The sequence below is a fragment of the Neolamprologus brichardi genome, chromosome 7, assembly GCF_056152115.1.
Source record: "Neolamprologus brichardi isolate AB-2024 chromosome 7, ASM5615211v1, whole genome shotgun sequence".
Lineage (NCBI taxonomy): Eukaryota > Metazoa > Chordata > Actinopteri > Cichliformes > Cichlidae > Neolamprologus > Neolamprologus brichardi.
The window spans coordinates 29381042-29394603 of record NC_142110.1 but is presented as its reverse complement, the minus strand read 5'-3'; the positions used below and the strand labels follow the sequence as shown (position 1 = coordinate 29394603).

Here is a 13562-nt window from a genome sequence, read left to right as displayed (position 1 = left end):
CCTGCTGCACTCAAACAGCAGGTCCCAGCAGGACCTGGACTCATTCTGCTGCTGACTGCCTCTGAAACAGCTCCCATTTTAAAACCACTTTCAGTTATCCCAAAAAGATTATTATGTTCATTGTGTATGACCTCCTTGGCTTTGGTGATTCTCCAGGTTGGTCCAGCTAATGTGTGACCCCCAGGAGCCCCTCATCTATTAGCTCTATTAGGGACGTCTCTACACTAACGTTAGTTCAAGACAGCTGTTATGTTCTTTTCTGTTTTGTTTTTTTTTAATAACACCAAGGCATTCTTCTTCCTTTAATTTATATTATACATGCTTCCCATAGGCAGTATCATCAGAAGGCATAACATACATTTAGAGAGAGCATATAACCCCTGTGCTTGCCTCACTGGACTGGCTGCCTGTGTACAAACATTTTAAAATTCTTATGTTTGTTTTTAAACGCTTTAACGATCTTGGCCCGGCCTTACCTCTCTGAGCTTCTTCATCCCTACACACCCTGTCGGTCTCGTAGGTCAGCTGACCAGTTGCTCCTGGAAGGACTGAGATCCAGGAGGAAGCTCAGAGGGGACAGGGCCTTTTCTATCTTTGCTCCTAAATTATGGAATAACTTGCCCTTAGACGTTAGAGAAGCCCTTCACTGTCTGCTTTTAAAACACGTGTTAAAACCCATTTTTATTCTTTGGCTTCTGACCTCAGGGAGATTTAGTTAACAACTAATTTAAATACAAGACAAGCTAACTGATTATTTATTTGACCTTTTTTTTTTTTTTTTTTTTTTTACTTTATTTGGCTTTTAATTATATTTTATGTAATTTTATTATTATATTCCAATGTACAGCACTTTGCATCAGCTGTGGTTGTTTTAAAGTGTTTTATAAATAAAGATGATGAAGAAGAAGAAGCAGAAGAAGAAGATGATGATGATATCTCTGAAATTAGAAATATCCTGTCTCAGAGTGAAGCTGAAAAACTGGTTCATGCATTTATTACTTCTAGGCTGAACTACTGTAATTCATTATTATCAGGATGGCCTAAAACTCCCTGAAAAGCCTTTAGTTAATCCAAAATGCTGCAGCAAGAGTCCTGACAGGGACTAGAAAGCCAGATCATATTTCTCCAATATTGGCGTCTCTTCACTGGCATCTTGTTAAATCCAAAATCAAATTCAAACCCCTGCTCCAGCAGGTGATGACGTACCTGCTTCCGGGTCAAAACTACTCTGTGTTTATTAAGGGTGTTGTGTTTTTAACATTTTTTAATTCTTTGTATCTTGCACTATTTAATCTGAACAAACCCCTAAAAAAGGCAGTGATCTCCGTCGGCCTCTCTCCGTTTTTATTACCGCTATTCATTTTAAAGCTTAGTTTTTAAAACCTTACGATGCTACAACAGCCCAGCTCATGCAGCAGTATATTAATGACTATGTCACGGATCACAGAGTGTACAGGTAATTGGACGCCAAAAAGCAGACTCAAAACACCAAAACTCCAAACTATGTACAGATTTATTGATTAACTCATGAATCTTTAACGAAGTCGGGGGAACGAAAAACTAAGGCTCACGCTTTGGGGGAAAATGAGGAGCGCGGCGCCCATGAGGGAACTCCAAGAGAAAGGGGAGACACAATTAATAGCACTCAAGCTGTGTCCAAATTCATGGGCTGCATCCTCCTGAGGCCGCATTTGTAGACCGATTACGTCACAGCGACGCGCCGAAGGCTGTCCAAATTCGTAGACTCCTCCGAATGCAGCCGACAAATGCGTCCTCCTTTTCCCCGAATTTGAAGGATGGGTCGGGTGTGTCCTTCGTGGCCTACCATATCCCAGAATTCATAGCGCGGCCCAGCCAAACTCCAGTTTCCAACAATGGCGGCCGCTACTAAGTTTTAAAATTACTCTTACTAATCTTTCTGGGTCACAAAATAAACTTTTAACATATTTTCAGGCGAGAAAGTAGCTGTGTAAACATCAAATATCTGCTCGGTTTATCAAGATATCGCATATTTTTACGTTTTCGGAGATGTCTGTTACCCACCAGCTCGATAGCTAGCCGAGAGCTCGAGGGTCACTGAAGCCGCCGAGAACGGCACAACTCTCGGCACATCATTTTCAGATCACCTCAGACTTTCGCTACTCGTGTTAAACGTAATATATAAGTCACTTAGAGAACCTAAAAATGTTATTGTTGGGCTTTTTTCAGTGTTTTGTTTGTTCGTGAGTAAATCGGTTTGGCTGAGATTAAAGTTATTAGATTAGATTAGATTAGATAAAATAAAACTTTATTAATCCTCCTTTGTTTTCACACAGCTGAATAAACGTCAAACAGAAAACTGATTAAACAGAAGAGAGACGGTCGAGAATTTACATCAGTGTCCTGTTATATTTTAGATAGCAAGGAGCAGACGGCCGAGTTTATTAAACTCCACCGAGACAGCGGTAATGCTAATCAGAAGGCTAGACCGTCCAATTTCCCCAGCCGTTTACTTCCGGCCTACCCGACCTTCTGAGGACCCGGCCCACGTAGGCCGCGAAGGCCAGGTCCTCAGGAGGATGCAGCCCATGAATTTGGACACAGCTTCAGGTTACCCGGAGCGAGACAGCTAGACTGCATTAATTGCCGAGGCTTACAGGCAGAGCAGGACCGTAGAGTTTAGAGAGGAAGAGCTGTCTTTGGAGGGAATCCAAGGGAGGGAGGCAATCAAGCAAGAGGACAGGCAGGCAACAGACTACCTTGCCGAATGCTGATCTCTAGTTGCACAAACAAAAATCAAACAGAATCCAAAATCTCACATGGAAAAAGCAAAGATTTAATGCAGAACCTAGTTACCACCGAAGGGAGACTAACAGACAGGTGAGGAGTAGCCATGGAGTGGATAAAAGTTAGTGTTCATCCTCCAGCTGTTTATATTATGCTAACATAGCTGAGTCGCTAGCGATCACATAGCACATCATTATATACGCTGGCTAGCCCAACTTCAGTAACCCTACAAAAGTCACTGCTGTTTAGTTTTCTGTCTTCATTTATGTCGGAGCCGATAGTAGAGCATGTTTACGTTTGATTTTTTTTCAGAAATCTCTCAGTCAGAACATGCTAAATCATGTTTAGGTGGGAACTAGTGCGCTAACTCCCTGCTAAAGTCTAACTCCATTACACGATCTGGGGCGATTGTGGCTCAAGAGTTGGGAGTTCGCCTTGTAATTGTAAGGTTGCTGGTTCGAGCCTCGGCTTGGACAGTCTCGGGCAAGACACTTCACCCGTTGCCTACTGGTGATGGTCAGAGGGCCCGGTGGCGCCAGTGTCCGGCAGCCTCGCCTCTGTCAGTGCGCCCCAGGGTGGCTACAATGTAGCTTGCCATCACCAGTGTGTGAATGACTGGATGTGTAAAGCGCTTTGGGGTTCTTTGGGACTAGTAAAGTGCTATACAAGTACAGACCATTTGATAAATTTTGTTTTCATGGATGCCTGGATGTTAAACTTAATTGTTACACCTGGTAGAGAAGCCACACTGATCATTTTATTACAGATGAAAGAATTTAGACAGTTTGTAATTCTCTGTGATGCTGCAGTGTTCGTTTGACTTTGAGAACTGAAGCAGAGTTTGGGCCTGGAAACGGCTAATGACATCAGACCTAAAGACCGGACAGGGGGTCATACATTTGTTGGGGTTTTCTGTGTTTTCTTTGTATTACTGTAGGGTCTTTACCGTACAATATAAAGCACCTTGAGGCAACTGTTGTTGTGATTCAGTGCTGTGTAAATAAAATTGAATTGAAGTTGCTGTTTTGCTGTAGTATCATGAAAATGCTGGTTTGCTGTATTTATGATCTCTAGTGTAACACTGCTCATATTTTATATCTGCGCCCACTCTTAATTACATTCAAAATAGGCTTCCAATTTAAACAAATTTCAATATTTACATATTAAAAGAAACTAAATCAATGAGCTGAATGTCCAGCTGAGCAGGTTTGTTCTTCCATCAGGCACTTATATTATTTTGTCTTTCTTGTTTTTAGAGCAATTCTGAGCACATCTGAACTTCTTTTGTGGAACTGGCTTTATCAGGGCTCAGGCTGCCAAAGTTCATCAAAGTGCATCTGAAGATGTCTTGAGCCTGGCATGATCCAGAAAACAGACGGGTTCAGTTTGGGTCAGGCAGGATGTGTGTCTGCATACAGCAATAGTCTTACTGTGTGTATCACTGTGATGTCATTATGGTGTTTCAACTGGCTGGCTGGTCATCACCAGCTGCACTTTTACTGAAGTTCATCTTCGAGTGAGAATGGACATGTTTGATGTGCCTGCTTCTGACCCTTAACCGAGTTGAGAGCTTAAGCACTTAATCTAAATACCCTTCTGTGTTCCCTCCCCTTTGTGTGTGAATGGGTGGATGACTGGTTGTGTAAAGCGCTTTGGGGTCCTTAGGGACTAGAAACCCCTATTTTTTGAAGTGGCACAAATAATTTGATGCAGAACAGCTGATTGTTCTGTAAATAGTTTGAAATGTTTATTTAAAAAAACGCCTTGGCTGCATTTTTAGGTAAACAGCTGCAAAAAACTTTGTTTGCAAAACTCAGTAACTTTTTTGAAGAAGTAACTATATAATTAATTGCCCAGCATTGAGAGTTACAGGACTCTCTGCCAGACCACAGACTCATAATACAAGACAGAGCTTCATAAAAAAAAAAAGAAAAAAGAAAAAAAAGAAAGTTGTGTTTTCAAAATTAGAGTTCAAGTTATTTTTACTCCCAATAGTGTTAACATACTACACAGGTCATGAACAAGATTTTTTCAAATTTCATTGTAAGTGGGCTAAAGCAGTTAATTAAATGTAAATGCTGTAATTTGATTATTTTAATAAACCATGTAACATGGATTTGATGCTGGCGTGACCACAGTGCACACATCTGCTGTTGCTCACAGTGGTCCAAGGGACCGCTCAGGAGGTTTGTGTGTTCGCTCAGACACATGAAAAATTAGAGGGAACATACAACCAGATTAACATGTGAGTGAAGTTTCCCCCTCCCCCCATCTTCTTCAAATCAAACAAAAATGGTATCAAACACTGTGCTATATTTGTGCTGGTTTGTGCTACTAAAATTGTAGTTTGTGCTGCTTCTGTTTTAAATATAATAAGGGGGGGAGGGGGGGGAGTTGGTTGACCTAAAGGTTAAAAGGTCAACCAGTCCCCACATACCACCCAAATCCAACAAAACTGATGTCAAACATTTGTGCTACATTTGTGTTGGTTTGTGCTGCAAAAGTTTTTGTTTGTGCCGCTCTCATTTAAATTAAAAAAATAATAATAAAATATTAATATTAATAAATATTAATAAAAGAATGTCTTGATGCATACTCAATCATCTAGGTAAGTCTTTTCTCTGCACATTTTAACTGAAATAACATGGTAGGGACTTTGTATATTGCATCTGTGTAACTCACCTTGGAGAATCGTGTAGTGTTTGCTAGGAACACCAGTAGACAATATAGGTAATTGATAAGCACAGCTGGACGGTATTGGTAGTTATACACAGTCTATATAAGCTTGGTGAGTAAAAGAAACCTTTGGGGGTTTATGAGGACAGAGTAGTTACAGTGGTTAGAAAGCAATTATAGCCAGGGTGGTGATTGAGAAGAGCTTGTGAAAGTGAGTGGATTTCAGAAAGTGAGTGACTGGGGTGTTTCAGTTGGTTTGCTTTCTTTTCTTTCTGAGTCTGTGTGTTTGTGGTACAGTGGAGTAGGTAAGTTATCAGGTGTGATAGATACATGAACAGGCGTAGGTGGGGGAAATGGAGCCCAAACTTGTGAGGGAGCTTCTGGAGTTCAAACTCCACAATTGCTGAAGGGTCAAGAAGCAGATAAAGATGTACAATTAAGAGAAGAGCTGAGACCTTCAGGAAAAATGGTGAGTACAACTGATCATTTCATGTAAACTATCAGAGTGTACTATTCTGCTTTCATGTGATCATTTGTTTTGTTTTTTTCGCCTTTACACGCTTAATCTAGATGGAAATAAAACTAAAACTGAGCACTTGGTGAAAGTGGTCTGCTCTGCCAAAGAGGCAAGTGAAATGTTTAAGGATATTTCATTACAGCCACTTTGGTGGACACTGTGGATGGAAGAAGACTCAGACTATCATGGCACACTATTACTGCCCTGGCATGGAAGGGGACATTCAAAAATGTGTGAGTACATTTCTTCAAGATGAGCATGACCAAAGGTGTGTGTTTTACTGTGCTTTTCTTTGTTTGTACTATGTTGGTTTTATCAAACACATTATCTACAGCTATAAGTCATTGTGCTGATTATTATGAAAAGCAAGGAGAAATTTAGACTGTTTTTAAGAATTTAATATTACTGTTTGCCACTAGGTTGCTCAGTGTCCACAATGCCAATGTAACCAGGGCAATATTATCCCATATGGAAAGGATACATATAAAGTTTGTATCTGTCTTTTGTGAAACTTGTATGGAAAGTATACAAGAGTGAAAACAGATATAAGATCCCTAGAAAAATTGTATAAATGAAACTTGTATGTTTTGGATACTTCCTAAAACAATATATGAAAGTGGCCACTTTCACGATTAAATCATGTAAGCCTTATATAATTCACTATATGAAGTAGGCCACATCTGATGCAAGTTTTTTCTATTTCTTTTCCATATGGGAAGGGAAATTATACATTCCAATAGAGTTGTTACAGTAATGCAGACAGAATAGTTGATACTATTCAAATACTTCAAACATAATATAACACACTTGTCTTTTTTCCTCATAATTCACAGAGCCCTTTGAGCTCACTGGAATGGATCTTGTTGGTAAACTAACCTTAACAAATGGCGGTAATCAATATATTTGTGTCATGATTGATTATTTCACCAAATGGACAGAGGCCTACCCACTAAAAAGTAAAACAGCAGATGAGGGCACTGGTGTATTCTTGATCTCTTTTACAAATTTGGTGCACCTAAAAGACTGCTAACAGACCAGGGCTCAGAGTTTTTCCACAAGGTACAACATTAATAAATAAAGCAAATATGTAATTTCAGCTGTGATGACTAATATGATCAACTTTTCAAGGTTATCTATGACCTGTGTGAAACTCTGGGCATCAAAAGAAGCCTCTGCTCACCATGTCATCCCCAAACAAATGGCCTTATGGAAAAATTAAATGGCACAAGCCAGAGGTTAAGTACTGCCATTTTTATTTAATGTTGTGACTACGTCACAAAACTGCATATTGAGTATATTTTTCTTTTTCATGCTACCCAATTTCAGATCCCTCAATAAACTGGTGACTGACCACTCAAAGAGCTGGGACAAATTTCTGCGGTTGACTATGTTCGGGCTCAGAACAAAAAAGCAGGTGACTACAAAATAAAGCCCCTTTTTCCTCATGTTTGGCAGGGAGGCAAGGTATCCATTGGAGATCCCAAAGGAATGCAGGTAAAATGCTATAATGCACTTGAGGGAAAATGTTTTAATCCAGTTTCAGTTACTCGGTGTCCTTCTATTTTGGCAGATTACAGAAGAAAGCGTCTGTACGATCATTTCAATGAAGTTTGTGAGGGCCTAAAATCCCATGAGGTGGTGTACGCTGAAGTGACCAAAAATGCCAAAAGCAGCCAAGAAAATATCTGCAGGAGAGAAGCAAAAAGGGGAGATGAGGATAGTTTTCAGGTGGGAGACCTTGTGTTGCGTTAAAATATAAGGCAAGAAGAGAGGAAAGGTGGCAAACTGGATTTGGATATGGTGGGACCCTTTAAAATTATGAAGCCGGAGGGCAAAACTTGGTGTCAGAGAAGGGAAAGAGGACTCTCAACATTAACACAGACCAATTGACACACTACTTCCAGCCTAAAGAGAGGGTCCAAGCAAAACTGAAGGAACTGTTTGCTCCTTGTGAGGGGCCATCAGCACCACCAGTGTCACCACCTTCCTGTTAGGGGAAATCGCCGGTGCAGTCTTGCTGTGACTCAGAAGATGATGACTAAGGAGACGGTGAAGTTATTTTCTGAGAATGTTGACTTGGCCCCTGGGAAAGAGTTGGAAAGTGAGGTATGTAAACTTTTTCCAAATTAGTGGTCACCTTATTGGAAGGGAATGACGGTGTAATGTTTGTGCCTATTTGACGATGGTGGGGCAAAAAAAATGCTGCATTAATTATGGACTCATGTTTAATGACATCTGTTTGGCAGGGGTCCACAAAAAGTCTCAGAAAGATGAGATGGCTTTGAAACTCAAGCTTTCTCATTTAAGACTATTCATAATTTAATTTCAAGATTTTCACTTTGTAGCTGAATCATGAAAAAGTATGTGGCAGTCTACAGTCCAAGGATGTAACAAGGTGAGCAAAAAGAGTTCATGTTAACCACAGTAGTCATTTCTATTAACTTGTACATGTGAATTGCATGAGGCTCTTGCAATGAGTGAAGTTCAGTAACAATAGTACCCGTTTTTGTACAAAAGTCTGGTTGGGAGGAAATGTCCAGCCATTGGCAAATGGACACGGTCAACTGTCACCCATCCTAAACAGCAGGAAATTACATCCTGTGGTGTCTGCAAGGTATGTAAAATGCTCATGGTGTATTGTACTTAGAATTTGTTCTGCAAGCTGACCATTTTCTATCGGGGACAACAATACACTACCCTGTTGACAAGGAGGGGGTTGCCGGGCTCAGACTGGACATGGTGCTCTCTCTGTTCAAAAACTCAGGTATACCCGAGAAACTGCATTTGGGTCTCCATCTAAAACATTTATCTGTATATCCTCATTGTGGCATATATTTTCAAATGACCGATCCCAGCTGTCATGCCTGTGGTGAGAGAAGCTCGGGTGCAGAAACAGATCAGTGGGTAAGATAACCAAATCAATACCTAAGACTGAAGCACCTTAAATGGTTTACTTTAATATCACTGGGTGAAATGTCGCTTTGATGCACCAACAGAAAACTTCAGGTAACCTGCATGCCTTTGCACTTTAAAGACACGGAGCACCTAAAGGACACATGAAAACATCGAGCAATCCACAGATAAGACTTTTACACAGAAATCTGCAGTACCTGCACATTCAGATATGTTTAGTTGCTTCACTCAACAGCCTGACTTTAGACGAATGACTCTGACAATCTAATTTTTCTTTCAGATTGAATGCAACTGCTACGGAAAGTGGTACCACACAGTGAGCGTGGACTGTACAGAAGGCTACTACAAATGTTATGCATGCTAAATAAACAGAAGAAATGATCGCTGTTGTCTTTGCTTAATGATTGGTTTAATTCTTGACAATGCACATTGCTGGCATTGCATCTTTCAACATGCTTGTGGGTAGATTTGAATGCACATGATTTATGTGAGTGAAGTTGGCCCCCAAACGAAAAATTTTGCAGCACAAACGTAGCACAAACATTTGATACCACTTTTGTTAGATTTGAAAAAGGTGGGGGGGGGGGGGCAACTTCACTCACATGCCAGATGTAAGTGCAGCCACTCAGCCTCTACTCAATGTGGTGACAGAACCACGTACAGATGTGTGTCTCAAGTTAATCTGGTTGTAAGCTATGGCACCTGGCCAAAGGTGGCAGTAGTGGACTGACCTCCATTTGAGACTGCTCCAGCTGCTAGGTGATAGTCAGTAGATCTGCTACAGACTGAAGATCATATGCAAGTTTTGGAAATTAAACTATGAATATTCTTAACTTAGAATGTTTTTGTTTTAAAGCAACTCACCAAAAAAAATCAAAACCACTCAACAAACCAACTGACACACCTGAGTCACTCACTTTCTTAAATCTACTCAAGCTCGACTCAATCTCACTGGCTCTGTTTTTTACTAATCACTGTGTAACTGCTTTGAGTTCAAAGTAACTACCATCTCCCTACAAATGTTTGTTAAATTAACCAAATTTCTACAGACTGTATATAACTACAAACTCTCTCCAGCCATGTTGATGAATTACCTATATTGGATCAAAATGTTCATTTCCAGAGAAAAGACGCAGATGTCTATTTATTTGCTGTTTTCGTAGTTGCCTCATGCATGAGAATATCACCACATAAACTTGCAACATTTTAAAAATATTTTGTTGTAAAAGAGCCAGGCAGACTAAAGGTTCAGTTAAGAAACAAGGGGACAGAGCGGTTGTAGCACAGTGTGGAGCACTAGTAAAATTACTGCTCACTCTAACCCCATGATTACACTCCAAAAACCACTACACACCATTCCAACCCCTAACTGCACTCAAGTAAATGCAAGTTTTTGGAAAAATATAGTTTTAAAAGTACTTTTATTGCACCATGTTCATTCACTCATGAGCTGCTGTAACATGAATCAGATGGCTGAATAGCCGCCTCAGCATGTAGTCAAGTTCTATAGTCTTGATTTTATGAGCTTTATTTTATCACCAAATTATTTATTCTCTTGTAGATTTTTGGTTTTCTCCATGTTTTTTTCCACCGTGACATTTAGAAGGGCTAAGAAGATCTCTCCAGAGCAACAGTTAGTGTTTTGAAACAACCTTCTGTATCTCTGTAAACAATATTTTCAGTAAACTGACCGCTCTGTGACCATCACTAAATGAATATATTAACATGACTCCGGCTTAATCAGGATAATACTTTCCTGTTGTGACCACCTGAGCTTCAGATAAAGAACAAACTAACACAATACACATTTTAAAAAAAGGTAAGAATTCACATTTACAGAGGTTCAAATTGCTATCAGCAGCTTTTGTCCTGCCAGGTTGTTTTTTATTTAAATTATTAGAATCCACCAAGAAATATGAAAACATGCAAGACTAATTTAGAATGCAGTTTCTGAAAACTGGATGGAAAAATAGGTGAGCTGTGAATAATATTTAACCTCCTGAAACTTAGGATTTTTATTTTTTTAAGTAAGTAACAACTATGTTACATCTTCCAGTTAATAAAGGAAGCTTAGTTGGGGCAGACAGGAATATAAACTCATTACAAATAGTTAGGAGAAAATTTAAAAAGTATCTGAAATAGTTTAGGTCTCAGGACTGCTATTTCTCTCACCCAAAACACCCTTTCACATGAAATACATCAGCTCTAAAGTTGTGCTGTCTATAAAAAAAATTAAATTCCATGTGATGACGTTTTCAGCTAAGTTTCTTCCTGAACAGTAATGGCGGCGCACTGCTGAAAACGTGGTTCGTGACTTTGGCATTCCTTTAGGGAATTTTTAAAGTAGCCTGTGGCATTTACAGAAAACAATAACGTACTCATAAAACTAAATACAGTCAGCCGATCTAGAAAGCACGAGAATGGCTGCCGAGTCATCTGCGTTGTTCCGCTGGTTCTTGTGGTTTTTCAGCATTGTCATGCTTGTCTCTGCAGGTGAGCGTTATTTCTTAAACATTCACATTTGGTTTATAGAAGTTGTAGTATCCGCCCATTTTGCATATAAATACTGTTTCTTGAAGAATTATTTTCATAATGACTGAGTTTCTTTGTGTGTTGACACGAGGCTGGTGGTGGTGGTTGTGATACACACAAAGCAAGGCTACGCTACGCTAAGGCAACACGAGGCTGGGTGGTGTCTGTGGCCTTGTAACGTTTTGACTCCATGTCTGACCACAGAGACCAAAGAACTTTACTGCCTGCAGCATCTGTAGTTTTCAGAATGAGTCTCCATTGAATAAAGCTTTTTGTTCAATGAATAAAGGCCAGCAGTGGCTGCACTGAATAGACACAGTAACTTATAATGAGGGGATTGCATATTTAATTGTACCATGGCATGGTTTTGTTCTGTAATCTGTATGCACTGATTTACACTACTAGTAAAATGTTTTAGAACACATCGATTCTTCTAGTTTTTAAATTTTTTATTTCAGAATCCTACAAAAAAAGCCTTTTTCAGGGAACAAGAAATGGCTTAACAACTTAAAGCTGTTCTGCAACAGTAGAGATGGATCAAGCCTTCAAAGTCGATGCTACCAATTGCTACAGGTGTCCCAATTTTTCTTGATTACTTACAAACTACTCTGTCTGCTGGGGGAAGGGGGTTGTAAATGCAGTGTTGGTACACAATGTGGTACCATACCCTTAATTTACTCAGTTGTACTGCAGTAACGTACTGAAGAAATTAGTGTGTTGATATAGAAATAGAAAGAAAAAAGCAATTAACAATGGAAGGCAGACTTCATCATAAGGTTTAAAAGTCTTTCCTACAGTGAATTTGCAAAGAAAGTCACTGTGTTAGTTGGTACAGTTCCCTTCACCATCAAAGGGCACTCAGAAACTGGGGAATCTCAGACAAGAAGAGGTCTGGCAGACCACAATAAAAATCAACAGACAAGTTTCTGGGAGTCAACAGCTTATGTGACAGACGGCTCACACAACTTCCCAACTTCAAGCACAGCGAGTTACAACAAGAAACCATTGGTAAGTCGTCAGAATAAGAAAACGAGACATGCTTGTGGCATGAAACACCACCGATAGACTACTGAAGACTGGAAGAAGGTGCTATGGACTGATCAATCAAAATTTTAACACTTCATCATGCATAATTTACGTACACCACCGGGTATTGTTTTGCTGCGGTTGATGACTGTTACAGAATGAGAGGAAATGAAGCAACCACAAGGTGGACATTTTTCCCTCTTCATCCTTTCTGGGGTTTTTTCCCACTAGTTTTGCTTTTGGCTAGTGTCAGTTTCATTACCTGTAGCATGAGGCGATACCTGGACCCCACAGTAACCAACTCGTCCCGAATGTCTCATCATTATGTGCCACGGCCACAAAGTTTGCTGTGTCTCAGTACAGTCTCAGAGGCACGGTACACTGAGCCAACAGTGGTCTCTCTCGCTGATCCTCACTGTGATTGGCTGTTGTAGAAGCAAGCAGTTATACAATGATTGCTCTAACCCCTCTACTTTGTGTTGTTTCCTCTTTTAGAGCTGAAAAACATCACAGCTGAGTCTGGACTGAACGTCACTCTGCCATGTCGAGCTCCAAACAATAACATCCTGATCTCAGTTGTAGAGTGGAGCAGGCCTGACCTGAAGAGAGACGAGTATGTGATCTTATACCGGGACAACCAACTTCATCCAGATTACCAGGATCCATCCTTTAAGGGCCGGGTGGACCTGCAGGATAGCCAGATGAAAGATGGAGACGTCTCATTGGTGCTGAAGGATGTGACGATTAGTGATGCTGGAACATATGAGTGTCGTATCATCCAGAGGACAGGAACAACTCGAATGAAGAGAACTTGGCTGACGACTGACCCCATAAATATCATCAACCTGAGTGTTGTTCCTTCAGGTGAGTTTGAGTTCAGTGTGTGCAGTTTGAAGAGGAAATTGATTCTGGTCTGTGCTTCAGTGATCACCTTCCTGTCCCTCACACCTATTTCTCACCTACAGATCCACCAGGAGGACACAGAGAGGACAGATGGGAGGAAGATGGATCTGCTGGACTGATAGTTGGTGTGCTAGTTTCTTCTACAGCGGTGGTTGTTGTCAGTGGTCTATTGATTTACAGAAAACTTAAAAAGCAACAGAATCACGGCTCAGCAGCAACAACAGGATGA

The 13562-nt window shown here is 40.3% G+C and overlaps 1 protein-coding gene across 1 annotated transcript; it reads left to right on the top strand.

The window, feature by feature from the left end:
- Window positions 1–11292: 11292 nt before the first annotated feature.
- LOC148102057 (programmed cell death 1 ligand 1-like) lies at window positions 11293–13562 on the top strand. Its single transcript, XM_087844420.1, has 3 exons — window positions 11293–11365; window positions 12926–13294; window positions 13396–13562. The coding sequence occupies exons 1-3, from the start codon at window positions 11293–11295 to the stop codon at window positions 13560–13562; spliced, it is 609 nt and encodes a 202-aa protein (XP_087700546.1).